At 55.3% G+C, this 24527-nt stretch overlaps 1 protein-coding gene across 3 annotated transcripts; it reads left to right on the forward strand.

Annotated features, from left to right (window-relative positions):
• The first annotated feature begins 449 nt into the window (after positions 1–449).
• On the forward strand, positions 450–23201 carry DMKN (dermokine). 3 transcript variants are annotated; one of them, XM_067720237.1, is made up of 13 exons: positions 450–2155; positions 3579–3644; positions 3753–3797; positions 11918–11977; positions 12448–12546; positions 15732–15779; positions 15967–16014; positions 18499–18555; positions 18873–18920; positions 21082–21153; positions 22173–22196; positions 22305–22348; positions 22891–23201. In XM_067720237.1, coding segments are annotated over exons 1-13 (1539 nt in total). In that variant the 5' UTR covers positions 450–1228; the 3' UTR covers positions 22892–23201. The 3 variants fall into 3 exon arrangements, with proteins under 3 accessions (XP_067576338.1, XP_067576337.1, XP_067576339.1); XM_067720236.1 differs by having other exon boundaries at positions 462–2155; positions 22305–22352; XM_067720238.1 differs by lacking the exons at positions 450–2155; positions 3579–3644; positions 3753–3797 and adding an exon at positions 9729–11337 and having other exon boundaries at positions 22305–22352.
• The last annotated feature ends 1326 nt before the right edge of the window (positions 23202–24527 follow it).

The raw sequence follows: 24527 nt of genomic DNA on the forward strand, positions 1-24527 counted from the left end.
CCCTCAGCCCAGCTTCTGGCTGACAGTCTTCTGCTGCCCTGGGTCTTCAGCCCCTCCCCACGACTGCCTCAACTGGCTTTTCAGGAGACACTGCGTCCTGCCCCTGCTCATGGCAGTCAGCCCCCTGCCCTTGCCCAAGGGCTGGGAGGTAGGACAAGAATGTGATCCTGGCTCCAAAACCTGCAACCCTCAACAAGGGACCTTGTGCTGCTCTGGGGATACAGGCAACCTTCCCTCCAGCACCCTCTGAGACTCAGGCTCAGGCCTGGACTTTCTTCCCCTGGCATCTTCTAATCCATCCATTTGTTCAAATGTTTACTGAACCCCAGGCAATGTTCTTGAAGCTGGGGACGTGACAATGATCAATACAGACAAAGGCTCTCTGGAAGTTTACTATCTGATAGGTGAGACAGACAATAAAATAATTTCAGATCGTGGTAGGAGCTATAAAAACTAAAGGATGATATTACAGAGTATAGCTGTGGGACGGCCAGGGAAGGGTCTTTTTGGGAAGGTGACATTTGAGCCAAGAAGAGAGTGAGGAGGAAACCACCTTGTGAAGATCTGACTTCTGCATTCCAGGCAGAGACAACAGCAAGTGCAAAGGCCATGAGGCAGGAATGAGCTTGGTGTGTTTGAGGACCAGGGAGAAGACCCGTGAGGCCGGAGCATAAGAAGTGTGGGCGTTGGGGGTCAACAAGAACAACAAACAACAAGAACAAGGTCTGATGATTCCCTCAACTCCCCGGGGTTGCTCCCCACCCCCTGACTGTGCCTCCCACCCTTCCAAAATCTTGCTGCTGGGGAAACTGGATCCTTAGGTCCCCGGAGAGGAGTGAAGATGCTGAAGAACCAGGCCTGGGTCCCAGGGATGGAGGGTGCCTGAAGGTGCAGTTGGGAGAAAGGAGGCCTGGACAGTGGGTGAGGAATAGAAAGGGGAAGTGATTGGAAGGGCAGACATCTGGGCTCCGGGGTGGAGGGCCTGAGCTGGGCAAGGAGCAAAGATGCCATGTGAATCTTCTCCATTTATGACTCACCTACTCTTCCTCCTCCTCTTCATTGCTCAACCCCAAATCTCCCTGGGAATTACCTCACTGACTGGAGATCAAGTCAGTGCCTCACAGGGTAATTGAGTCATGAGGGGTGGAGCAGAGGAAAGGAAGCAGAGGATAAATAGTAGCTTTGCCTCCCTGGCCCCTCTCTGCATCCTCCCCACTTCCCCAACAATATGCATCTTGCCAGTTTGCTCAGCTCCTGCTTCCTCTTGCTGCTGCTGGGACCTTTGCCTGGATGGGCGGCCGGTGCTGACCCCGTTAAGAAGGTCACTGAAGGGATCAGCAAAGGGCTGAGCAATACAGAGAGAGAGGTGGGCAAGGCCCTGGAAGGCATCAATAATGGAATCCCTCAAGCTGGAAGGGAGAAAGATTTTAGTGGACTCAACAGTGTGGGGAGCCAGGCCGGTAAGGAGCTGGACAAGGGCGTCCAGGGGCTCAACCACAACTTGGACAAGGTAACCCATGGAATCAACAATGTTGCCGGACAAGCAGGAAAGGGAGCAGAGAAGTTTGTCCCTGGGGTCAACAGTGCTACTGGACAGGTTGAGAAGGAGGCAAACAAAGTGATTCAGGGGGTCCACGATGGGGTCAACCAGGCAGGAAATGAGGCAAGTAGGTTTGGCCAGGGGGTCCACCATGCTGGGAAAGAGGGAGAAAAAATAGTCCAGGGGGTCCATCATGGAGGTAATCATAATGGAGAGGAGGTGGGAAAGTTTGGTCAGGGGGTCAGCCACGCTGCAGGGCAGGCTGGGAAAGAGGGAGAAAAAATAGTACAAGGGGGGCATCATGGAGTTAATCAGGCTGGAAAGGAGGTGGGAAAGTTTGGTCAGGGGGTCAGCCACGCTGCAGGGCAGGCTGGGAAAGAGGGAGAAAAAATAGTCCAAGAGGGGCATCATGGAGTTAATCAGGCTGGAAAGGAGGTGGGAAAGTTTGGTCAGGGGGTCAGCCACGCTGCTGGTCAGGCTGGAAAGGAAGTGGAGAAACTTGGCCAAGGTGTCCCCCACGCTGCTGGTGAGGCCGGGAAGGAGGAGGACGGGTTGCATCAGACGGTTCATGATGGGACCAACCAAGCCGGCAAGGAAGCCAACCAGCTGCTGAATGTAGGTGAACAGGGGTGGGGAAATGGGGAGAAGGCTGTTGGGGAGGGAGAGGTTAAACCCTTGGGACATTTGGGGCGCCCAGGTCCCTATCATTTGGTGAAAGAAGCTTGGGCAGCTCTGTAACCGTGTCCTCCTTCTCCCTTACAAAGGAGCTGGTGGTCAGCTGGTCAGAAGGATTAAACCATCTTATCTGCAAAGCCCTGTATCAGAGAATGGGAATGGGACCCAGCCCCACCTTCAGGGGCTGCCTCCTAGTTAAGGAGATCTAAAGGGAGGGACGTGAAGCCTCTCCTGGGGAACAGGAAGCAGTGACTGAGGCCAAGGTCTATCACGGTGCGAAGAGAATGAGTGTTGAGAAAAGCCAGAGCATCCGCTGGAGCTTGAGGAATAGCTTTGGGAGAAAAGCCCTGTTCTGTTTAATGTTCATAACAAGCCTGTGAGGTAGGCGGGCTGAGGACTCCCTGATTCTCAGGTAAGGAAACAGAGGCTCAGCGAGGCTTAAGGGATTTGCCAAGGTCATGTGGCTAGCACACAGCTCTGGAGAATCACAAGTCGGAGTTCCTTCTCTTCCTCCCCACCGCCCCACCAGAGGAGGCCTTCTGGAGGATGTCTGATCCCCACTTACATAGGGGGAATAGATACCGGAGCCCAGGAGAGGCAAGCAGAAGCACGCACAGCGTAACAGGCTCCAAGGAGGAACAGGAGAAGGCTGACTCCCGCCTGCCCCAGGTCCCCACTCCCCAGTCTCCACGAGGACTCTTTGGGACACCGTCTTGAGGACTGGCCCACGCCTCAAAGCCCATAGCTACAGGGGCTACCAGCCACGGAACCAGAGAGGCGTGGGGTGGGGAGGAAGAAACTATGTAGAAAGTGTGCAGGGTGAAGGAGGGGCTCTGAGTTAGATGCCAGGATTCACCAAATAGAGACCGAGAGAGGGCTGTTTGTTTGGGGATTTGAGGCCGGCAGCAGCAGTGCAGCAGGGGAGACACTGCTGAGTGGGGAGAGGATTAAGGACAGGGATCCCCGAGTTAGGGATCAGGTTAGCGTGTGTGTAGAAGGGGGAGCTTTGAAGTCAGGGCTGGGGTTATACTATGGTCCTGGTATTTGCGTGGCTTCTCTGGGTTCCCTTTCCAGTTGGGCCCCTTCTCAGTGACTGAGAGCATCTCATTAACTGAAAGAAAAGGGAATTGAGGGAAGACTAAGCAGTAGGGGCAGACGTTCTTCCTGGCTTCTCCTCCCATCTCTCACAGAATTCCCACAGCAACATGGGTTTCCTTTCTGGACAGTGAGGGGCAGGGGGTTAGCCTATGCCTTCTGCCCCAGCCCCGGTCGCCCTAGGGGAAGCTGGCCACTGGGGAAAAGGAACTTGGGAGACCCTTAGGGTCTGGGGGGCGTGTAATGACAGCCTGGGCTTCATCCACAGGGCAGTCCTCAAGGCAAATTCACTCACCAGAACGGAGGGGCTGCAACCACAACCTTAACATCTGGAGTAAGTCTCGCGAGCACAGAGTGGGTGGGGGGCGGTGGCGTGGAGGCTCTCCTAGGAGGGCTGGTGCGACAGGTGCTGGGGACTAACCTTCTTGTCCTTGAATTTCAGGCTTTGGTCAACAAGCCCTTCATTGACCTTTCAGTTCTGTGGAAGGTGAGTGCCCACGTGGTTTCTACTTCCTACTTGGGACATGCTCTTACATCCTCTTCCTGTTGCCTGTTCACTGACAATTGCACTGTGGACAGACACTCAGCCTCTGCAGACACCATCCAACCCATTTTCCAGCTCTGGTTTTCCTTTCCTCACTGCTCTTTGCCCTTCACATCCTGCTTTCATCTTTCGGGCGCTTTCCGTTCCCACTGAGGCACAAAAGTCCTGTGTACTTCTCGGAGCCAGGAAGGGACGGGCTGCTGAAACCCTCCCCTCTGTGTGCCTGTCCCCTCTCCGCGGCATCTCCCGTCAGACTCCCTCCCTGTTCTGTGCATCCCTCCGCTGCTCTGTCCCTGCTGCCTTGTGGCAACGTGCTGGGTGGCGGGAACCTGTAGCTCTGTCCTCTCCCTAGTTGACAGCAACCTACCTGCCCCGCCAGCCCAGGAGAAAGGTTCCTGTGGGATGCTGGTCCTCCCTCTGGGCCCAAAGGAAAGTCCTAGCTCTTCTCTTTGCATTTAGTACATTCAGATGCCTGAGCCTGGGGCAAAAGGGTGAGGGTGTGTAACAGCCCTAAGACTTGCCAGGAACCCAAAGGCACACCCTTGTTTGTTCCCGGGTTGTGGAGGTGGCAGGGGATCCTCTCAGGCAAAACACACAAGGCTTCTCTGTCCCTACAGAGGCCCCTGGCACCTCTGCCTGGGAGGACCGTCTCCCTATTCTTCCTGAATCTAAGTGCCGCCTTCCGTATGTTCTTCCCCAGAACATAAGCAATTCCGGAGCTAGAGTAGTCAGTCTCCCTCCCATCTCTCTAGGGTGCATGAGGGTAGAGTTCTTGCGACTGTGTGCCCTGCATCCACCCCCTCTCTCCTCTCTTCCAGAGCCTCACCAACATCATTCTCTAAACTGACGAACTGGCCTTGTTGAACAGACTGACATTCCTGTTGTCATATCAGCTGAAATGACCCGAAGGAACCGGGGGGAAGTAGGAGGATAGATTTCTGGAGTCCCTTAAGGGGCTGTACTGAGATTTGTGGATAATACAACACACTGTACTCTCATCATGGTTCACTGTGCTCCCTCAGGAGGGATTCGTGGAGGGGAGGCTTGTCTTTTCTCCTCTTGCTTCTTCACCGGAGACGCTGGGGGGTCTGATGCACAGGATGGGTTGATCTGGAGATTTCAGGCTGATCCGATGGAAGAGGGCCATCACAGGGATGAGCCATGCTTCACTAGTGCAAAATTCATGCTCAGCACGGGGAGGAAATTCGTGCAGGGGAAGCCCCTCCAGGCCAGTAGCGGGGGAGAAGCACCAGGGAAAAAGTGGCAGGAACCTTGGTGAAGCCCAAGGGGGTAGCATCCTCATTCGGGAGTGTGGCACCAAAGGGATATCAATAGTCACTTGTGTGTATTGCGCAATCAGGGCATGCGAGGCTCCCTGCGCTTTGCCTGCATGACCTCACTGAATCCTCCCAGCCACCCAGTTAGGTAAGAGGTGCTGCTATTGCCCCATGTTATAGAAAATCCCATGGAGGCTCACGCAAGTTAAGAAACGTGACTACGGACACACAATAAGTGGAGGGAGAGCTACCTAAGCCTAAGAGCTACCGAGGACATTCTGAAAACGAAGAGGTCTCTCTCCTGTTTAGTATCAGTAAGGAGGAGACTCAGTGAATAGGAGAGAGGAAAGAGGTACCTGTGGGAGATCCTCTCTTGGGGACGAGGGCCAAAGGCTCAGGGGGGAAGCCACTCTGATGACAGGAGGCCTCTTTACAAGGACAGGAATAGGGACACGGAAGGCCCGGCTCAAAGCCCGGACCAGTAATGATAGCAACCACTACATCCTGAGCACTTCGTAGCTTCCAGGTACTGTGTGAAGGGCTGTTCCTACTCTGTAACCATTTAAGCCTCCCACAACCCAAAGGCAGAAGTTCCCTTATGATCCCCATTGTATGGATGAGGAAACTAAGGCTCAGAGGGGCCAGGGCACTTGCCGGGGGCAACCCAGGAGAAAGCAGCAGGCCTGTCTATTGCCAGAACCTGACCTTGCACGGTCACCTGTAACGTCTCTAGAACACTTGCCAAGCACGGGCCTGAGCGCTGAGAGACCTACATTCCAGTCAGAACCGTGCGCCTGTAGGCCGCATCCTTCCCCTCCAGGTGCCACCATTTCCTCCCATGTAAAGGGGGGTGGGTGTCTGCAGGAGAGGACTGCAAACATGGCTTCCAGCTCCAAAATTCCATCAACCGTGGGACCAGAAATAAGAGACAGCGTTCTTGCCCTTTGGGGAATTTACAGGCTTCGTGGGGAGATGAGGTGTATAAACAGAACATGAAAACAAATACAAAGCGATGCATCACTAAGGACTAAATGCCACAGCAGGGAGGAGAGGGGCCTGACGTGCACAGTAAAGGTGGTGCTCCTGGCGCTTTATGTTCTCCTTGTTTTTCCTTATCTGTAGAATACCACCATTTTTTTTAAGTTTTATTTTAATTTATTTTTTACTTTTTTTTTTTTTCTTTTTGGCTGCGCTGTGTGGCTTGCGGGGTCTTAGTTCCCTGACCAGGGATTGAACCCGTGCCCCCTGCAGTGGAAGCGCTGAGTCCTAACCACTGGACCACCAGGGAAGTCCCCAGATTACCACCATTTTAATCACATGTGTTGCTTCTCTCCCCTGGCAATATTTTCCTGCAAAGATGAAAGAATTTTATAGTGGCTACCTGCATACCCGCCACTTAGATTCCACCCCTAGCACGTGACTACGCTTGCTTTATCGCGCTTCCACTCATCACACACCTCGCCATCTAGCCACGTACCGATACATTTTGGATGTATTTCCTAGTAAATCGCAGACCTTTGTTTCATGCATTTCAAGAAGCAGAAGGGTTCATTCCTACCACACATTTCCTGAAGGTCTACTCTGTGCTGGACATCTTTGCACCTGGACTGGAGGAGTCCCTTCCGAGAAGGGAATTCTTCTTTCAGAAAGTAAAAGCTTTCATTGATTTTATTGTATGCCCATGTTCTTGCTTGGTTGGGGGTCCGGGAAGTGCCAAAGAGATATAGGATAATGAGTATGTGCTGGAGGTCAATCCTGGGAGGCTTCTGGAAGAGAAGAGCTGAGCCAGGACTTAAAGGTGAAAGCGGCATGGCTCAGTCCTGCCTTGAGGCCTGGTGGGCTGCTTCCTCTGCTAAGAGCGTCCTCCCTGCCTCTATGCCTCTGTGTGCCCCACCTCCCCGAACCTCACCCAACCTGAACCTAGGGACGCCTCTGTTACTCTCTCATGGCATGCTGATACCGGTCTTCCCAGTGCTGTGACAAGCTGTAATTATATACTTACCTGTTTCATGTCCATTCTCCCCCTAGACTAAGAGGTTCCAGAGGAGGGGTCGAGGCCGGGTACACTTGTCTGGCAACTAGTAGAGGGGAGCCTATTGGCCTGAGCGGACTTGGGAAAGGCCTTGGAATGAGGGTGAGCAAGGACCTGTCACGTGGGCCAGACAGGGAGAGCCAGGCGAGGGCATGAGAGGGAGAGGGCAGTTTCTGCAGTTGTGCAAGAACAGGGAGAAGAGTCTGGGCGGGACCCTCACAGCCATCTTTTATTGGGTGTTCACTCTGGGCTAAGCACTTACAGACATGATTCATTCACCCTCACGACCTCCCTCGAGGTAGGTCCCACGATTATCCCCTTAGACATGGTGAAGCCGAGGCTCAGAGAAGGGAGAGAGTTGAGGGAAGCCACCCAGCTAGTAAGCACTGATGGCCAGCTCCTCGTCCAGAGCAACTACCTGCTGGGGACCTCTGCTGGAGGGGCGGCAGGCTTCCCCCGTGACCCTGGGGTGGGGGAGGGGCTACTTCAAAATAAGTCCCCTTTACCAAGTTCAATCTGACCCCTTTACCTGGGTCAGATTCTGACAGCTCCATTTTTTTTTTTAACCATTTTAATTAATTAATTTATTTATTTTTGGCTGTGTTGGGTCTTTGTTTCTGTGCACGGGCTTTCTCTAGTTGCGGCGAGCAGTGGCTACTCTTCGCTGCGGTGTGCGGGCTTCTCATTGCGGTGGCTTCTCTTGTTGCGGAGCACGGGCTCCAGGCGCGTGGGCTTCAGTAGTTGTGGCACGTGGGCTCAGTAGTTGTGGCTTGCGGGCTCTAGAGCGCAGGCTCAGTAGTTGTGGCGCACGGGCTTAGTTGCTCCACGGCGTGTGGGATCTTCCTGGACCAGGGCTCAAACCCACGTGCCCTGCAATGGCAGGCGGATTCTTAACCACTGCGCCACCAGGGAAGCCCTGACAGCTCCATTTTACCATGATCTTGTATATGATTTTGTATGTTTGTTTAACAGCTCTAGGCCTCAGTTACCTTATCTGTAACATGGGAATAATATTTATCTGTCGAGGTTATAGTGAGGACTACGTGAGATCATGCATGTGAAAGCACCTAGTCTTCTGTTTGGTTCACAACAGGTATTTAATAAATACGCCTTAAGACTGATTTGAGGTGACCCCTCAGGTCCAGGGATGTCTCAGGGTAGTTCTTCCCAGAAGGCAGAACATGGGACTGCTGGTGGCATGGGAGAATTTAGGTGGTTCGTGAGGATGGCTTTGAATAAGTCTGAATCACACAGTGAGAAATTTACTCTTTTCTTAATTCTCTTTGAAGCTTTCTGATTAGATAAAGAGGAAGACTCCATTTCTGTGCTGGTGTGTCTGGAACACCTCTCTCATACTTGCTAATCTCCCTTTTTAACAAAGAGGGTACAGGAGCTGCCGCCAGCTATAATGTAATACGATTGTTTGCTTCTCACTTTGTTTTTCTGGTTCTTTCTATATATGGGCCAGTGAGCCTGGCTTTCCACTTAAGAGTGGTGATATAAAGTATTCTCTTAAAATATACTTAAGAAAGTAAGCTGGCTTAAAGAAAAATATTAGTAACAGAGAAGGGAGAGGGCAGCTCTACACCATGGTGAGGGTGTCCCGCGAAGGAAGTGTGGGAAGGAGTCCTGGAGTCAGTGAGCACACACACCACCTCCTGCCCTGTGGTCCTGCCCCGCGGGAATGGGAAGCAGCAGGCTCAGGGGGCTGGGATGTCCATCACCAACCCCGGAGGCCTCAGATTTCCTCCTGCTCTCTGCCCCTTACATGGCCCCGGGGCAAAATCCAAACTAATTCTGTCCAGGGAAGAATGAGGGCTTCGAAAAGCAGGGGAAGGTCTGAGACACGGAGATGACAGAATACGCTGGAAGCCAGGCTCAGGAATGAGACAGGCTGGGCTTAGCTTTGCCTCTACCGCATACTCACCATGTCCCCTCTGAGCCCCAAGTTCTCGGTCCCTAAATGTGGTGTCTGCTTCTCCACTCCCAGGAACCCCAGGTCCTCCCGTTTGGCACTGCCTTGGGTCACTGGGACTGGGACCCATCGCCGAGTCATCCCATGGGGAGGCAACAGGCTCTGGAGTCAGGGAGGCCATGGGCCCCGGGGTGGGGGATGCTCTCGCCCGTGGGGTTGAGGAAGCAGCCCATGCTCTTGAAACACTGGGAGTGAGGCTGGCAGACAGGCTGAGAATAAGACCGATTCTCCCAGGGCTGTCTGAGCCTTAAAGTGCTTAGTCTGGTGCTGGGCACCTGGATAAACTGCAGCTACAGCGATGATGATGATTTTTATTGTTATTACCCCCACCACTATTATCATCATTAAAGAGTCAGCGATGGGATAATAAGGAGCTAGGAAGGAGCAGCGGAGGACAGACAGGCATTGTGTTTACATCGTGAGAGGTGATGGGTGTTACATGTTGGGGTGAAGGTGTTGGGGTGGAGAGAGAGACTGACGGAGAGACGCTGAGAAAGGCGGATAGAAACCGGCCCCTCCTAACTCGGCGATGAGTCCCAGCGATACAAGGCAGTGCCAAGTGGGAGGGCCTGGGGTTCCTGGGAGTGGAGAAGCAGCCTCGCTCGCTGAGCAGCGATGAGACCTCGGGAGGCTGCCCGAGTTCTGCATCCTGAGCTGGGCCCAGGGGAGAGGGCCACTGGCTGACCCGGGGCTCCTGCCCCTGTGCTGACCCCTCCTCCCTTACCAGTGCCACTCTGGCCCCTCTGGGAGGGGCTGGGGGCAGCAGTGGGGGTGCGCTGGTGTAGTCCCAGCCCTCGCGGCAGGCCGTGAGCTCACACACGTGCCCCCACCAGGCCCGGTAAACAGGATGGGTGCCTGGGTCAGCAGCTCCCTCCCTAGGTCTTCCTCGCCCCCTCATTCCTTGGGGGTGGCCCGCCTGCCTGCCCAACTCCCCAGCTCCACCCAGCTTTCTCAGCTCAGAGCAGCCGGGATGCTAACTGAGGCACCCCGATGACCCCTCTCAGGGTCGTAGCCACTTCCTTCCCCGACAGATGCCTGGCGTCCCCACTGAGGGCGGTCTCCTGGGTCCCAGGCTCTCTGTGGCTGGAAGGTGTGGAAGTGTGAGGCAGTCACCTTTAGGTGGCAGTATGGGAGGGGAGAGAGATGGGAGAGACAAAGGCCGATGGAAACGGAGAGGAAGGCTGAGGAAGGGCACCTGCAGCGGCAGGTGGCGTCCTGCCATTCTGGCGTCCCCGACCCAGGCTGCCTTACACCTAGGGTGGGTCCTATCCCGCTGGGTTCCCTACCCTCGCCCCCCTGATGAGGTCCTGCCTGATTCCTCTCTCCTAAGTCCCCCCCCAACACACACCACCTCTAGGAGACACTACCAGCCTATCACCTCAGATGCGACCTCCTACCCTGCGCCCCAGACTCCTGGGGTTGGGAAATGGGAACACTTTGGCACCGGTCTCATCCCATTTCCCCCTCCCTCCCTGATGCACGGGCTCCCTCTCTGTTTCGACACAGGCTCTCAGGCTCACAATTACAGCTCACCTATGGGTGGCTGGGCCTGAGTCACTGTGGGGAGGGACTCTGGGCTGCCCAGCCCTGCCACCTTCTTCCAAGCTACAGTATAAGGAGTAGCAGCGGGGACAAGGGCTGTGGGAAAACAGGAACATCTGGGAAAGGAGAGAGAAGACTGCAGACCTAGAGGAAGGGAGAACGAGAAGTCAGAAGGAAAGAGAGAAGGGAGGAGGGCACGCAGACGCAGGGAAAGAGAAAGGGCAAGCGAGTAAACTTGGGTGGGAAGAAGACACTCAAGAGAGAAGGAACGAGGCAGAGATGAAGCTACAGGGGTGTCTGGCCTGCCTCCTGCTGGCCCTGTGCCTGGGCAGTGGGGAGGCTGGCCTACTGCTGAGTGGAGGGGAGAGCTCTGGAGCAGGGGCCATGGAGACCACTGGACACGGGGCGGGAGAGGCCATCAAGCACGGAGTCGGGGAGGCCACTGGCGGAGGGGATGGAGAGGCAGCGGGTTCTGGAGTCAAGGAGACCATGGGCCCCGGCGTGGGGGATGCTCTCGCCCGTGGGGTTGAGGAAGCGGCCCATGCTCTTGGAAACACTGGGAGTGAGGCTGGCAGACAGGCTGAGAATGTCATTCAGCACGGAGTGGACGCTGCCCACAGCTCCTCGCAGGGGATGCCTGGCGGCAACGGTGCTTTGGTGAGTGGCTGGAAGCCGGGTGTGGAAATGGGAGGCTGCGGGCAGCTGGGTTGAGAGTCCTGGGAAGCAGTTAATAGGAGGAAGGGCTCCCTTATTGGTGGCTGTCTGGGCCAGTTTCCTTCTACGTTAGGCATCCCTCCCCCACCACCCTGAGGTCTCTCTCCACCTGCTTCTCCCTGTGGCTTCTCTATCTGAGTTGCTCTGCCTGTCCTACCCCATCCCAGAGGGAGGTGGCCACACACACTCAGTGCGGCCACGTTGTTCTTGCAGGGAACCAATGGGCAGCCTCCATCTGGAGGCCATGGCTCCTCTGGCTCTCCAGGCAATCCTGGAGGTCCAGGGATTCCCTGGGACCAGGTGTATTCTGGAGGCTCAGGTGGCAGCTTTGGGACCAACTCTCAGGGAGGCTCCTGGGGCCATGAAGGCTATGGAGGGGCATACAACCTAGGCACCAACACTCAGGTACATCAGGACATCACCCTGGCCCTGATGCCTGCCACCTCCCTCCCTTCAAGCCCACACTTTTGGCGTTTCCCCCGTGTCCTTCCCGATCCCATGCTCAGTCTCACCCTCCCTGCAGGCAGATGTGGCCCAACCTCCTTATGGCTCAAGGAGAAGCAGCGACAACCCAAATGCAGAGGTAAGAGGAAGAGTCTGTTTGGATGCGTGTGATAGAAAGTGGGAGAGACGAAGAGGAAAGAAAGATGGGCAGGGGAGGGGTTGAGGGAAGAGGCAGATAGGACAGGGGAGAGATAGGTGTGGGGAGGAGGCTTGGAAGAGTGAGATGGGCATGGAAGAGAGATGCGATGGGAAAGAAGCCCAAGCCAGGGAAGCAGGAGAGCCTGGCCTGTGGGGATGGCTTTGACTGAAGTCTCAAACCTCACCCGTCCCCTTCCCTCTGCAATGCACCAACCGCCCACCATCTGGCTCAGGTGGAAGCTCTAGCAACTCTGGGGTAAGAGGACAGGACAACCTGGGGCATTCTGCAGAAATTCTGCTCCCCTCAGACCGGGCGGGAAATAGTCCTGAGCAAGGGAGGCCGGGGAGAGAGGAAAGCAATCTCGGTGTCCTCATCTTTAGACCTCACTCTGATCTCTTCCTGACCCTCAGGGAAGCAGCAGTGATGGCAGGAACAGCGGTGGCAGCATCAGTGGTGGCAGCAGCGGCGGCAGCAACAGCAGCAGCGGTGGCAGTTCTGAGCTCCACTGGGTAAGTTCTCCTTTGTTGAAGGCAGAGGTGGGGCCCCTGGTGGTCCCTGCTGAGGAAACCCACTCCGAGGTCTTCCCGAAAGCTGCCAGCCCCAGGGTAGGTGGCGTCACCGGAGCTGTCATCCTGGGCTCCCTCAGCTTCTGTTCCCCACCTTCCCAGCCTCACCAGGAAGTGTGGCTTAAATGTGCCCTCTAATTTCCAGAAGAGGTGCCCTGCCTACTGTGCTCACTCTAGCCCCTCGTCATCCACTCCCTGATGCCGGGGATGCCCTGTCTCCCGTCTGACCTCTAGTTCTGCAGGCGTGTCCACTTGGCGAATGGGACTAGAGCTGGGGTAGTGGATGGAGCAAGAGAGGTGGGCACAGGGAAACATGACACTTGTTTGGGAAGCTCCCAGGAGGATTGGGGCAGAACCGCACGTGGAAACTTAAGGACATTTACAGAGCTGAGGTGTGGACGCTAACAAATACAGTGTCCCTACGTGAGGGGTGAGAGGGCCAGGAGGGGACCACTACCTGGCAGCCGGATTGGGGTGGAACTCCCATCAGGGGTCCTGCTGAGAGGGGGCACAGCTGGCTTCCTTGGGGATCTGGGAAAGGCCTCAGGCAAGAGGAGGGTCTCAGGCAAGAGCAAGCCAAGTGTTAATTTACTGCTCCCTGTACTACCTGCTTCCCCTCCCCCCACCTACAACTGACCCTTCGAAAACTCTAGAAATTTTGATCAAGGCGGTTACTCCCAGGTAAGGATTCTAGGGGTCCCTTCTCCTTTCTAGGTTCCAGGAGAGGGTGAGGGGTGAGGAGAGGCAGGAGGAGGGCCGAAGGAGCCCCAGGGTGCCAGGGTCACGGCTCTTATGAAGTTGGTCTCCAGTGGCTTTTCCACCCCTGGCATGAAGTGGAGGTTGGACGGCAGCAGCTCAGAATCCCCCAATTACCCCACATTTCCAAATACACGTGGCCACACCTACCCTTCTCCGTGCCCCGAATAACTTCCCTCCGTGACTGACCGGCTGAAGATGGGACAGTGTGGAGCTTGGGCAGGGCGTGAAAATATCATAGTGCCTATTATGGGATGACTTCCTATTTTGGGAACAATTTGGGCCCTTCCAAGCCCTTTGGAGACCCCACATGGACTCTCGCTTTCCCTTGCTGGGATACAATACCAGCTCCTCCTTGGGTAGCAGGGGTGGAAGTGGTGGGAACAAACCCGAGGTGAGCGTCTGGCGAGGGCGTGTCTGTGCAGATCTGCCCCAAACGGTGGGAAGGAAAACAAGAGGCGTTGAGGGATGGGCGGGGAACGGGCTGACTGCCGCCGGGTCGGCGGACCCGGGCCAGCCACGGAGTTAAAATACTGCAGTCTGGGGATTGGACTAGGTGTCTTCGTGGGACATGAGAGTTTCTCTTTCTCTCTCCCGCCGTGCGATAATCCACGCAGTGAAGTCCACGTGTCCGGGGAATCTGGGGGTCAGGTGAGAGGCGAACTTGCAGTGACGGCAGCTCATCACGGCAGCTGTGCGCCCTCCTCAAGGCAACTCCGCTCCGGCCCCCCGTCCTAAGGCTAGCTCTGGTCCCAACTCCCTCTCTGGGGAATTTACAATCTAGAGGGAAGAAACCAAACACATGCTCCTGAAAAGACTAACCAGCTCCAAAGTAATAATTAATTGCAGATCCTTACACGATATACCTCACTTTATACCACAGATGGGGCTGTGAAAAATCGTATGAAAACCAATCCTTCTAGAAACATGATTGTTTCAAACGTCCTATACCCTGCGGGGAAACAGTATTCGGGTGACTTCTCTGAAGGACTTTGGAAACAGTGTTTCGAGAGCGTACATGGAAACAGTGTTTCGAGAGCGTACATGGAGACTGTTTCGAGAGCCTACATTTCCCTCCTAGTTATTCTGGAAATCTGCCTCTCCCTCAGGAACGGCTGTGCTGACAGAGGAAGTGTTGGCTAAGGCACAGAGGAAGTGTTGGCTAAGGCTCACAGGAATCACCTAGAGGTCTTGTGAAAATACAGATTCGCATTCAGCAGGGCTGGGGTGGGGCTGAGATTCTGGTTTCTAACAGGCATCCTGGAGAGGCTGCCAGCCCGTGCCCCGGGGTTGAGTGGGGCCCACAGGGCGAGGAGCACGCCTAACGGGGAGGAGGAGGCGAGGGGTGGTGATGCCACCTGGAAGGCTCTCGGGAGAGCTCCTTGCATATCAGGGATACTAACCTTTCATGGGTAGACAGGTTTTAAGGAACCCTCTCCCAGTTTGTAATTCTATTTCTAGTTTTATACTACCAAAGTCTTCAATATATCATGAGGTGAAAAAACAGACAAAAATGACAGAATCATCAAGGGGGTATTTTTTTAAACCATATTTAAGAAGGCAGGGTTGACAAGTGGAAAGGCAGTGAACTTTGATTCAGAAGATGGAGGGTTCAAACGCCAGCTGCGTTACCTGTCATCTGTGTGTCATCAGGCAAGTCGATTAACCTCTCTGAGCCCAGGCTCCCTCTTGGGTAACATGGGGACAGCAAAGCCTAACTTTTCACCCCCCTCAGTTACTGCAGCGCTTTCTGCATCATAATCACATCAGGGTGGTTCAGAGTCCCAACACTGGAGTCTGACATGGAGACAGATGCTGAGAAAAGCTGTTGGACAGCCCTACGTTTCAGTTTCTCCATCTGTACAGTGGAGGCATCTCCACGTGGGAAAGAGGCGGGTGGAGGCGCAGTGCCCCGCGCACAGTGGGACTACATATTGGCTACTAGCAGTGTTTGGGGGGGGCAGGGCATGGGGGGGAGCACGAATATGGATATGATTCGAGGGACTGGGTGGGGTTATTCTGCTGAGCAAGTAGCGAGTCAGTCCAGAAAGGCTTTCTGGAGGTGGGGCTCTTAGGTACTGTGTTGAGAAGAGGAGAAGGTGGCTTGACCAGAGGCGGAGAAGGGTGGGCCAGGAGTGGGATAATAGGTGGCGTGCATGACAGGATGTAGAGCTTGACCATCAGCTCCCTTTTCCCCACCCAGGGGCAAGGGTCTGGTGGGGGAGGGGAAGCTGTCAATAGAACCAACATCTTGGTGAATGAGGACGTCACTCCTCCTTGGGCTGCCTCCGCCCGACACCCACATCTCCTGCCCCTGCCTCGTGCTCACAGCTGGGTCCTTACTCTCATCCCATTTCTCATCCGTCCCTTAGAACTCTCAGCTGTTTCCTGGGCTCTTCGGCTTGGACACTTTCTGGAAGGTGAGTTCGACAAGAGTGCTCTGCTCGCTCTCCTTTGCAAAATCAAACCTCTGTCCCTTGGTCCCACAGGCTGAAGTCTTCTTTCTATAATGACTGTCAGCAGTGGCCCTTGACCTCTCTTGTCCTGGGGCCCTGAGCCAATTACATGATGACCCAATTTGGTCATTCTCCTTCTTTTTCTCTGCAGAATTTAAAATCCAAGCTGGGTTTCATGAACTGGGACACCATCAGCAAGGTAAGGGCTGGAAGGCCGTTCATTCTGATCTTTGTGGGAGAAGGGATATAGAGAAGAAAGCTAAACCCTTGCTTGGTGAGCCAGGGAGCAATGATGATGGTCACGAAGACAGCATTCCACCCAGTGCTTCAAAAAGAAAAGATGAAAACAAGGAGGAAGGACAGCAGAGACCTGAAAAGAGAGGGGGAACTTGCAAGCAGCTGGGAGTGGGGGGACCAGGAGGCAATGGGCCTCTTTCATGTCTCAACATGCAGACCCGAACTGGTCTGAACCTCAGTTTCCCCTTTGACACCAGAAGGTTAAGGGGAGAGTCAGTAGGCCTAATCCTCAGGAACCAGAGGCAGAGGTAGGGGACGGACCGAATCATCAGGTGAAGCTAAAAGACCACCTGAGGACTGATGCCCGGAGAGATGGGGAAAGGAAGCGAACACGCCAAGAGCCTGGCGGTGTCGTGAGTCCGGGTCCTGCACATGTGCAATGTTAGGAGTCGCTTGGGGCCCAGAACCTGCTTCTCCTTCCTCCCCGCCCACCCCTTCCTCCTGCAGCGGAAGCCCTGGCCAAGCTGATTTGACACCAGAATAGCAGATGTACCTCCAGAGCAGAGGGTGTGGACTGAGAGAGGAGGCGAAGAACAAACAAACAATCCAGATACCAAAGGCAGAAGCTGCAATCTGCGGGCCACTGACTGTTTGATTCATTTTTAAAGAACAGTATGGCAACACCGGGCCCCTCTTGGTCAGACTCCCACCGCCCACCACAGTTCTTCTAGCCGCCCGCCTGGCCCCTGTGAGCAGCGTAGTTTCTGACCCTTCACGTAAAAGAAGGCAGACTAGGACCCCTGCCCTCCAGAACGTGTGAGGGAGGGGGTTGGTGGCAGGTGGGGAGGCAAAGGGACAGCCCTCAAGAACGTCACTTTCTGGCAGTAAGGTGGGGAGTGAAAGACAGGAGATGCAGAAGCTCCCAGCTACAGCGGAGTCCTGTTTTGGATGCACAAAATAGACTGTTTTGTTCTGTTTCGTAAAGAACTGTCTCTGGTAGGGGTGAGACGCCCTACCATGGACCACGGGGAGACCAGGCCCCTGAGCATGGGGCACTTAGGGTCTGATGGGAGAACCAGGGCACACACAGATACTTCCCAGAGGGCCAGAGGACTGACAGCCAAACGTTTTTGCACATCCAGGGGGGCAGTAAGGGGAGTGCTTGCAGTCAGGCGGCATTCATTTGGGGTGGCTCCCCCGAGGATCGGATCTCCTAGGGAAGGGGCAGCACAGAGGTGGGCAGAGAAGAGGATGGAGCGTCCCCAGCTCCTTCACGGCGGAGGGAGGGGCGACGAGGCAGCCGAGGACTTCAGCCAGGGTGAGGAGTAAGGAGGGGGGACCAAACGTTCCTGGCAAGTATGGGGGCGGGGTGGGTTTCAAGCCCAAGCTGGACTCTCTGGATTTGCCCCGATGACAGCCGTGGGCCAAAAGGTCCCTGCGGATTTCCGGAGCAGGGGTCCAATCTACCCTTGGCTAGGTGCACGAGTCCCTGAATTCCTAGTCATTGACCTCCCCCTTAGGACTTATTTCTTTGCTCAGGACCAGAGGAGTTTTCACACCCCGTGACCTCCAGATGGATGGGGGCCCCACCCATTCTCTTTTTTAAAAAATTTTTATTTAATTTTTATTTTTGGCTGCGTTGGGTCTTAGTTGCTGTGCGTGGTCTTTCTCTAGTTGCGGCGAGCAGGGGCTACTCTTCGTTGCCGTGCGCAGGCTTCTCATTGCGGTAGCTTCTCTTGTTGCAGAGCACGGGCTCTAGGTGCGTGGGCTTCAGTAGTTGTGGCTCGTGGGCTCTAGAGCACAGGCTCAGTAGTTGTGGTGCACAGGCTTAGTTGCTCCGTGGCATGTGGGATCTTCCCGGACCAGGGCTCGAACCCATGTCCCCTGCATTGGCAGGTGGCTTCTTAACCACTGCGCCACCAGGGAAGTCCCCCTGACCAGGGAAGCCACTGTCTCCCCACTAATCTCAACCCTGGTCCTTGAAATAAATATCAGCTCTCCCACACTCCTGGTGTCTCCTCCTTTCTTACATCTCCACTGTTGTTCCAGGAGGGGTTAGGAAGGGGAGACTTCAGCCCTACAGCTTTGGGAGATGGGCTGGAGGTGGCGTGACAGGTGCAAAGGTGGGCATGTCAGGGGCAGGTTCTGGTCCTGAGGTTTTGCCACAGCTGTGTTCTGCCTGGGGCCGGGGGGTAAATGGGGCTAGAGAAGAATGGTGTCGTGTGCTGTGTATGTGGCGGAGGGGTGGTCAGTGGCTCCAGAGACCTAGCTTCTCTCTCCTTGTTTCCAGAAACAGTTTTCTGGTGTCCCTAAAGACACCCAGCTCCCCCTGGACCTTAGTCACAGTGAATCCTGTAGGCTGAGGAATGGTGGTCGCAGGAGCAGAGGGGCTTAGGGAAGCAGGGGTCAGACTCCCTGCTCACCTGTTCCCCACTTTCATCCACAGAACCAAATCCCAGACCTCAGGACTCGCATCTTCCTCTACTTCTGTCGACTCTGGGAGGTAGGAGAATTCTCCGTCTTTGAAGAACTGAGGATCCTGGTCATCCTGTCCCTTTCCCCTCCCTCCCTCAAGGCAGCTACCCCTCCCTCCAGCCTACTTGTCACAAAATTCCCCCTCTTCTCACTTTTGAGATAGGTAATCTCACCCAAGTCTTATCACCAATGCCACCAGAAATGCTGACACCCTCAGTCTCGGGTAGGCTTATCTTTATCTAACCCCAAACTACACCCAGCACCAAACTTTCCCAACCAGCTGCCCCCCTCCACCCTTGGAATTCTCTTTCCTCATGGCCCACTCATCTCTCCTTCTCCCTCCAGAAGTTCAAACAAAGCACTCCTTTCTTGAACTGGAAAGCAATTACTGAGGTAAGGGCAGTGGGACCCCTCATTTCAGGGTCGGGAAGCTCAGCTCTGAGGACGTGGGGTTCTGGGCCCTGGGCAGTGGCTTGCAGGTTCTGTTCCGGTTCCTCCCCATCCCTGCTGAGGGGGGGTGCCTTGCTCCCTTCCCACTTTCCTCCCTTCCCACTTTCCTCCCTCTGCGCAACGCCTCACCAGTGGAGGTGGGATGGGAGAGGGAAGCTGTGAGTCACTGAAGAAGGAGCAGAGTGGGAGGTCCTCCCTGGGATAAAAGCCGAGGTCCAGGGTTAGGGCCTCCACAGGCACAAGATCATGAAGCCAGCCACTGTCTCTGCCTGCTGCTGTTCCGGCTGGGCGTGGCCTGGCTTGGGGGAAGCCACAGCTGCCGTGAGCAGGTGGAGGGGACCACGGGGTGGGGAAGAGGGAGGGACCTGGGACTGGGGCCAACTCTCAGAGCTGGAAAGGGGTCACTAAGGAGGAAAGTTGAAGGGCGGCGGGAGGGCAGTGTGCATGGGGGGAGGACGGAGGGTCATGGTCGAGTGCAGGCAGCTGCAGGGGGTCTGATTATCTGGGTTCTGGGAAGGATGGGCAGGGCCTCTGGGTCCTGTCAAAGGCCACACGTCCATTCCGCATGGCCAGTGGCCTTCGGGAATCAGGACGCTTGGGCACTGAGGCAAGGGCTGCCCACTCACTTGTCCATGTGGGCACGTGAGGCTGGACAGATGGGGCCACATTGTCTGATTTTTCAAGAAAAGCTAGAAATCTGGTTTTCAACTAATTTAATTTAAACATGTGGACCAAGCAAAAAATGTCTGGAGGCCTACGGTCTACCAGTTTGTGCCCACGGTGTAAGGCCTAATAGTGGGGTTAGAATTCAGGTATGGGTAAGGCAGAGAGTTAAGCCAGACTTGGGAAGAACATTCTGACCCTGAGAGAGAGAGAGAGAGTGAGTGAGTGAGTGTGTGTGTGTGTGTGTGTGTGTGTGTGTGTGTGTGTGTTTCTAGTAGAGAAGTGACAATGGCAGGAACTAAACTTCCCTCCTACTGAGGAGATTCTCCTCTTGCCTCGATCGGGGCAGGGGAGGTGGCCAGCGCACCTGCAGTGCTTCTTAAGGGGACTCCATCTCCTTTCTTGTATTTCTCCCCTTCCTTTCTCTCCTTTGACCCAGAGCTAACCTAACGTACTCCACTTCGCCTCTATGAATAACAGACCATCCTTCCAAGGACCGTATAGAGAACAGCATTTGGGAACAGGGATTAAAAGGCCTGTGAGGGGAGCGGGGTTTGCTGCAGGCAGAAGGCGGGCTGGGGCTGAGGTGCCCAGCTCTGCCCCGGGAGCTTGTGCGGGTACCGCTCATTTGTTATTCTAGCTCCGGCTCCAGGTGCCTGGGTGGCGGAGGTGTTGCCAACCCGTTCTCTACCCTGGCTGCCCAATGCTGAGTGTAGAGATCTGTCCTGTGTCTATCTGGGCCATCAGTTTCCTCCAGGCCTTCTCTGGAGGCAGCGCTTATCACAGACCACTGAGAGGGGTGGGGTGGGCTGGGCGGGATGCTGGGGCTCTAAAGGGAGGGCAGAGCCTGGGTGGTGGGATGCTGGAGCCTCGAGAGTCCAGCAAGGCCTGAAGCACCACGGAGCCACCCTCACCGCGGCGCCCTCTCCCTTTGCATCCGTGTGTCATCAGACCAGAGGAGGGTAGGCGCTGCTGGTCAGGTGAGCCCCTCCCTCAGGAGGCCCTAGAAGGTCCCTGGTTCCTCTCAGCCTTGCTCCCGGGTCTGGCCAATCTGCAGTTCTCTCTCCCCATGCCCCCCGTTCTGTAATTTTCTCAGCCTGGCACAGGATGCCAGGATGCGGCAGCTGTAGCTTCTAAGGTAACTGCCACCCGACCACCTGATTCAGACTTCACTTCTTTCCTTGGTCTCCTCGCCTCACCTCCCCAGGGACACTTGAGGAGCTGGGAGAGGTGGAGAGGGACGAGAGAGGCAGGGCCATCTGGGCTGGGACCATAAAGCGAGGTGAGGGCGTGGACTCTGGCTCAAGGAGATTCTGTAGAAGAAAACACATGACACAAGGAGGGGAGGAGGCAGGGGCTTCGAGAAAGGTCCAGCCAGGGCCGGGATGTGGGAGCAAAACGCCTTCATCCCTTCTCTCCCGCCCCCTGCTTCCTTCCGCAGAACTACGATTATAACCAGCAGAAATACCCTACTGCCAGTGGGGGGCAGCACTCAGCCCAGATCCCCACTAAGGTAAGGCCTGCAACCTTCCTGACTCCCACTGCGCGGGGTCTGCCTGGGGGTGACAGGGGAGGCCTTCACTGCCGAGGTCCTCTGGGTAGGCTAGCTGAGGCCGAATCCTGTTCGCTTTGATAGTCATGTCTCCCCACCCCTGTGCAGGGGGACTCCAGCTCCCTGAGAGCAGTTTGGAAGAGAAGGGTAGAAGGGTCACACCCACTCACTCAGAAAAGGTTCTAGGGGAGCCGTGGGTGCATCGCCTGCCATGGAGAAAACTGGGACCCAAATCCTCTCAGTGAGGAATATAAGCCTCCAAAAAAAAAAAAAAAAAAATCACACGACACACGGCAAAACAGACAGACAGGTTTCCTTGGTCTGCTGACCTTTCTTGGGGAGAGGAGGCCAGCCCAGAGACTCTTGGTTGGTGGGAAAATAAATGCTTCCTTTCACAAAGGAGATAACAGGAAAAACAATGTGACGATTTTGTTTTATACGGGTGCAAAGAAAACAATCTGATAAATTCAGTAAATGAATGTGCTACATACTAATTAGGCTGGTTAGAAACGCACAAACAGGCAGTATTATCCCTCCATCTCTCAGAGTGATAAAGGGAGAGAAGTCCTCTCCCTCCCCTCTCCTTGGGGAGAGGACTTCTACTGAGAGATCAGAAACTAGCGGCTGACTGAAAGGAGGTGAAGATGTAGTTAACACTACCTGTGGGTATCCACTTCTGCCCATTGCTCGTGGCCAATTTCTACCCCCCTAGCAGGCAGAGGGAGACCTGCCTTTCCTCTTTTCGCCCCCCTTGGTCAGTGTGTGCTCAGGGACCATATTCAATATCATCTTGGGTAAAATGCGCTCAGGGTGAGATATCTGCTGTGGCTGAAGGGCCACAGTCAGACCAAAGGACCTTTGGGGTGATCCTGACCCGAGCCTGTCCCCGCCATGGGCCCTTCCTGAGCCCTAAGGACGTGGTCGAGAACAGAGAGGGCACCGAGGTCCTCACCTCACCTCCTCTGATCTTCTCTTTACAGTGCGGAGTCACGGTTTCTTCCTCGGTAAGTACTGGGGCAGAGAAAATCCGGCTGGCGAGAGAAGGGGCCTGAGGCCAGAGGGTGTGCCGGGGACGGCGCTCTGTCCACTCAGACATTCTCCTCGTCCTGCAGGCTTCCCGGGCGCGACCTGACCTGCTGCAGTGGGTGAAGTTTTGGTAGGTGAGTGTCAGTGAGCTGTGCAAGGCTGCAGCCAGGAGCTGAGGCCCGCCGCCCCGGGGGTGGGTGGGGGGAGGGAGGGCTGGGGGCTTGGCCCTCCCTTTGCTCTGGGTGGACACACTAAAGGTATTAAGGAGGAGACCCCAGCGTGGGGTGTGGAGAAAAGCTCATGAGAAGATGACCTAGAACACTCGGAACACCCTCTGAGTGCTGGGTGGTGGCCTGACAGAGGCAGGGCCAGAGAACAGCAAGGCAGGCTCGGTTAAGCAGTGGGAACAGGATAGGCATTGTAGGGCGGGGGCGGGGGGGACTGTAGTGAGGGGAACCTTTCGGGTTTAAAGGCTCAGAGGCAGAAAGACGCGAGTCGCCGGTGGGGAAGAGGTAATATTTGTTTTAGGGAGGAGTGAAAGTGAGGGGACCGCAGGTGACATAGGCAGGACACGAGGGAACTGTGGGCGCAGAAGCTGGGTGAGAGGATGCCTGGTTTCAGCAGCTCTAGGAATGGCCGTGTTCTACCATTTTCTCTTTTCTTGTCTTCCAGAAAATCACTTGCAACTGCGACTGAAGCCCTGAGAACCATCAGTCATCAAGGGACCTGACTGTGCCCCTCCCCCAGCTCTTGGTATGGGTGCTAACACCTGCTTTTTCTAGGTTGGGTACCTATCTGTCCATCCCTTGTTTCCTCCCACCCACTGTGGTGTCTCCTTGACCGTCAGCCTCAGTGGACACACCAGCCGTTGCTTCTTCACCTGCTCCATTTTGTGACCTGAAGTTACCGTGACAGAAATTCAGGAGGCGCCTCCTACTTTAGAGTTTCTCTGTGGAAATAAAACATGAGTCTTGTTTCCCTAAGACTTTGGCAAATTTTTTTTTTTTTTTTTTGCGGTACGCGGGCCTCTCACTGTTGTGACCTCTCCCGTTGCGGAGCACAGGCTCCGGACACGCAGGCTCAGCGGCCATGGCTCACGGGCCCAGCCGCTCCGCGGCATGTGGGATCTTCCCGGACCGGGGCACAAACCCGTGTCCCCTGCATCGGCAGGCGGACTCTCAACCACTGCACCACCAGGGAAGCCCAACTTTGGCAAATTTTATTCTTTAATACTACACTGATGGCCTGGATCAGGGAGGAGGGAAGAGGGAGGTTCAGGGGCAGGTAACTCGCCTTCTTCCTGAGAGGGGTATACAGGATGGGCCGAGAGAGAGAAGACTGGGACGTCCTGATGAGAAGTAGCGGATCTCACCGGGCCTGGGTTTCTCCATCTGTGAAAAATCATCTTTGCCCAATTTACATGTGACTAGCAGGCTTACTGCACTTGGAGCAGTCACGGATGTTCCGCTGGCCTGAAAAAGCCACAGGGGAGCTACTGAAATCAGGAGGGGGGAGTTAAGGGGCTCTTCCAAGAGAGGAGACCCATCCTGGAGGGTCAGGGCAGGGCAGAAGGAAGAGCGAAGGAAGAGCGTGGGACCGGCAGAGAATACGCCGCAGCCTCAGCCTTGTGCACACGCCAAGGTGTGGACAAGGGTGAGTCTGGGTTGATGTGTTTAGGAAGCTGGGGGGAGTGGCGAGTCCCCAGTCCCTCGTCACATGCCGTAGAGGCTCTCCAGGAGACAGAGGGGTGGTGAAAAACTTCTACTCCATTCATGCACCAGGGAAACAGCCAGAAGCTGGGGCTCAGGCTGAGCCCGGGTTGATCACCAGCGGAGGAGCCCTGGGCACGGGGCGGGGAGTCTGTGCTTAGCGTCTCTGGGCAAAGTCCCGCCAAGCCCACACAGTGAGCCTAAACGAAGGGGCCCCACCGCTCTCTGACACCTCGGAGGTCCTTGACCGCCTCTGGCGGACCCAGGAAATGAAAGGAGGACGGGAAGCACCCTGCCAGCTTCAGTGACGCCCTCAGAGATTGCAAGTTCCCCGAGGGCACGACCGCTGTCTGCCTCGATCACTGTTGCGTTCCCAGGGCTTAGCACAGGGGCTGGCACAGGGTGGGCCTCGAATGGTTGATGAATAAAAGAAAGAAGCCGGGCCCCAAAAGGACTTGGGGGAACCAATTTGATGTGCATCCTCTTCTCACTTCTGTCCTTAAACTGCGGCTCCTGCCTTCTGTTCACCTTGGGTTTCACTTGGGAAGGGAGGGCCTTGCACTACCTCCTCGCAGCCACAGGGAAGAGAGCGCGGTCCGT

This window comes from Pseudorca crassidens, chromosome 20 (genome assembly GCF_039906515.1).
Source record: "Pseudorca crassidens isolate mPseCra1 chromosome 20, mPseCra1.hap1, whole genome shotgun sequence".
NCBI classification, from domain to species: Eukaryota; Metazoa; Chordata; class Mammalia; order Artiodactyla; family Delphinidae; genus Pseudorca; species Pseudorca crassidens.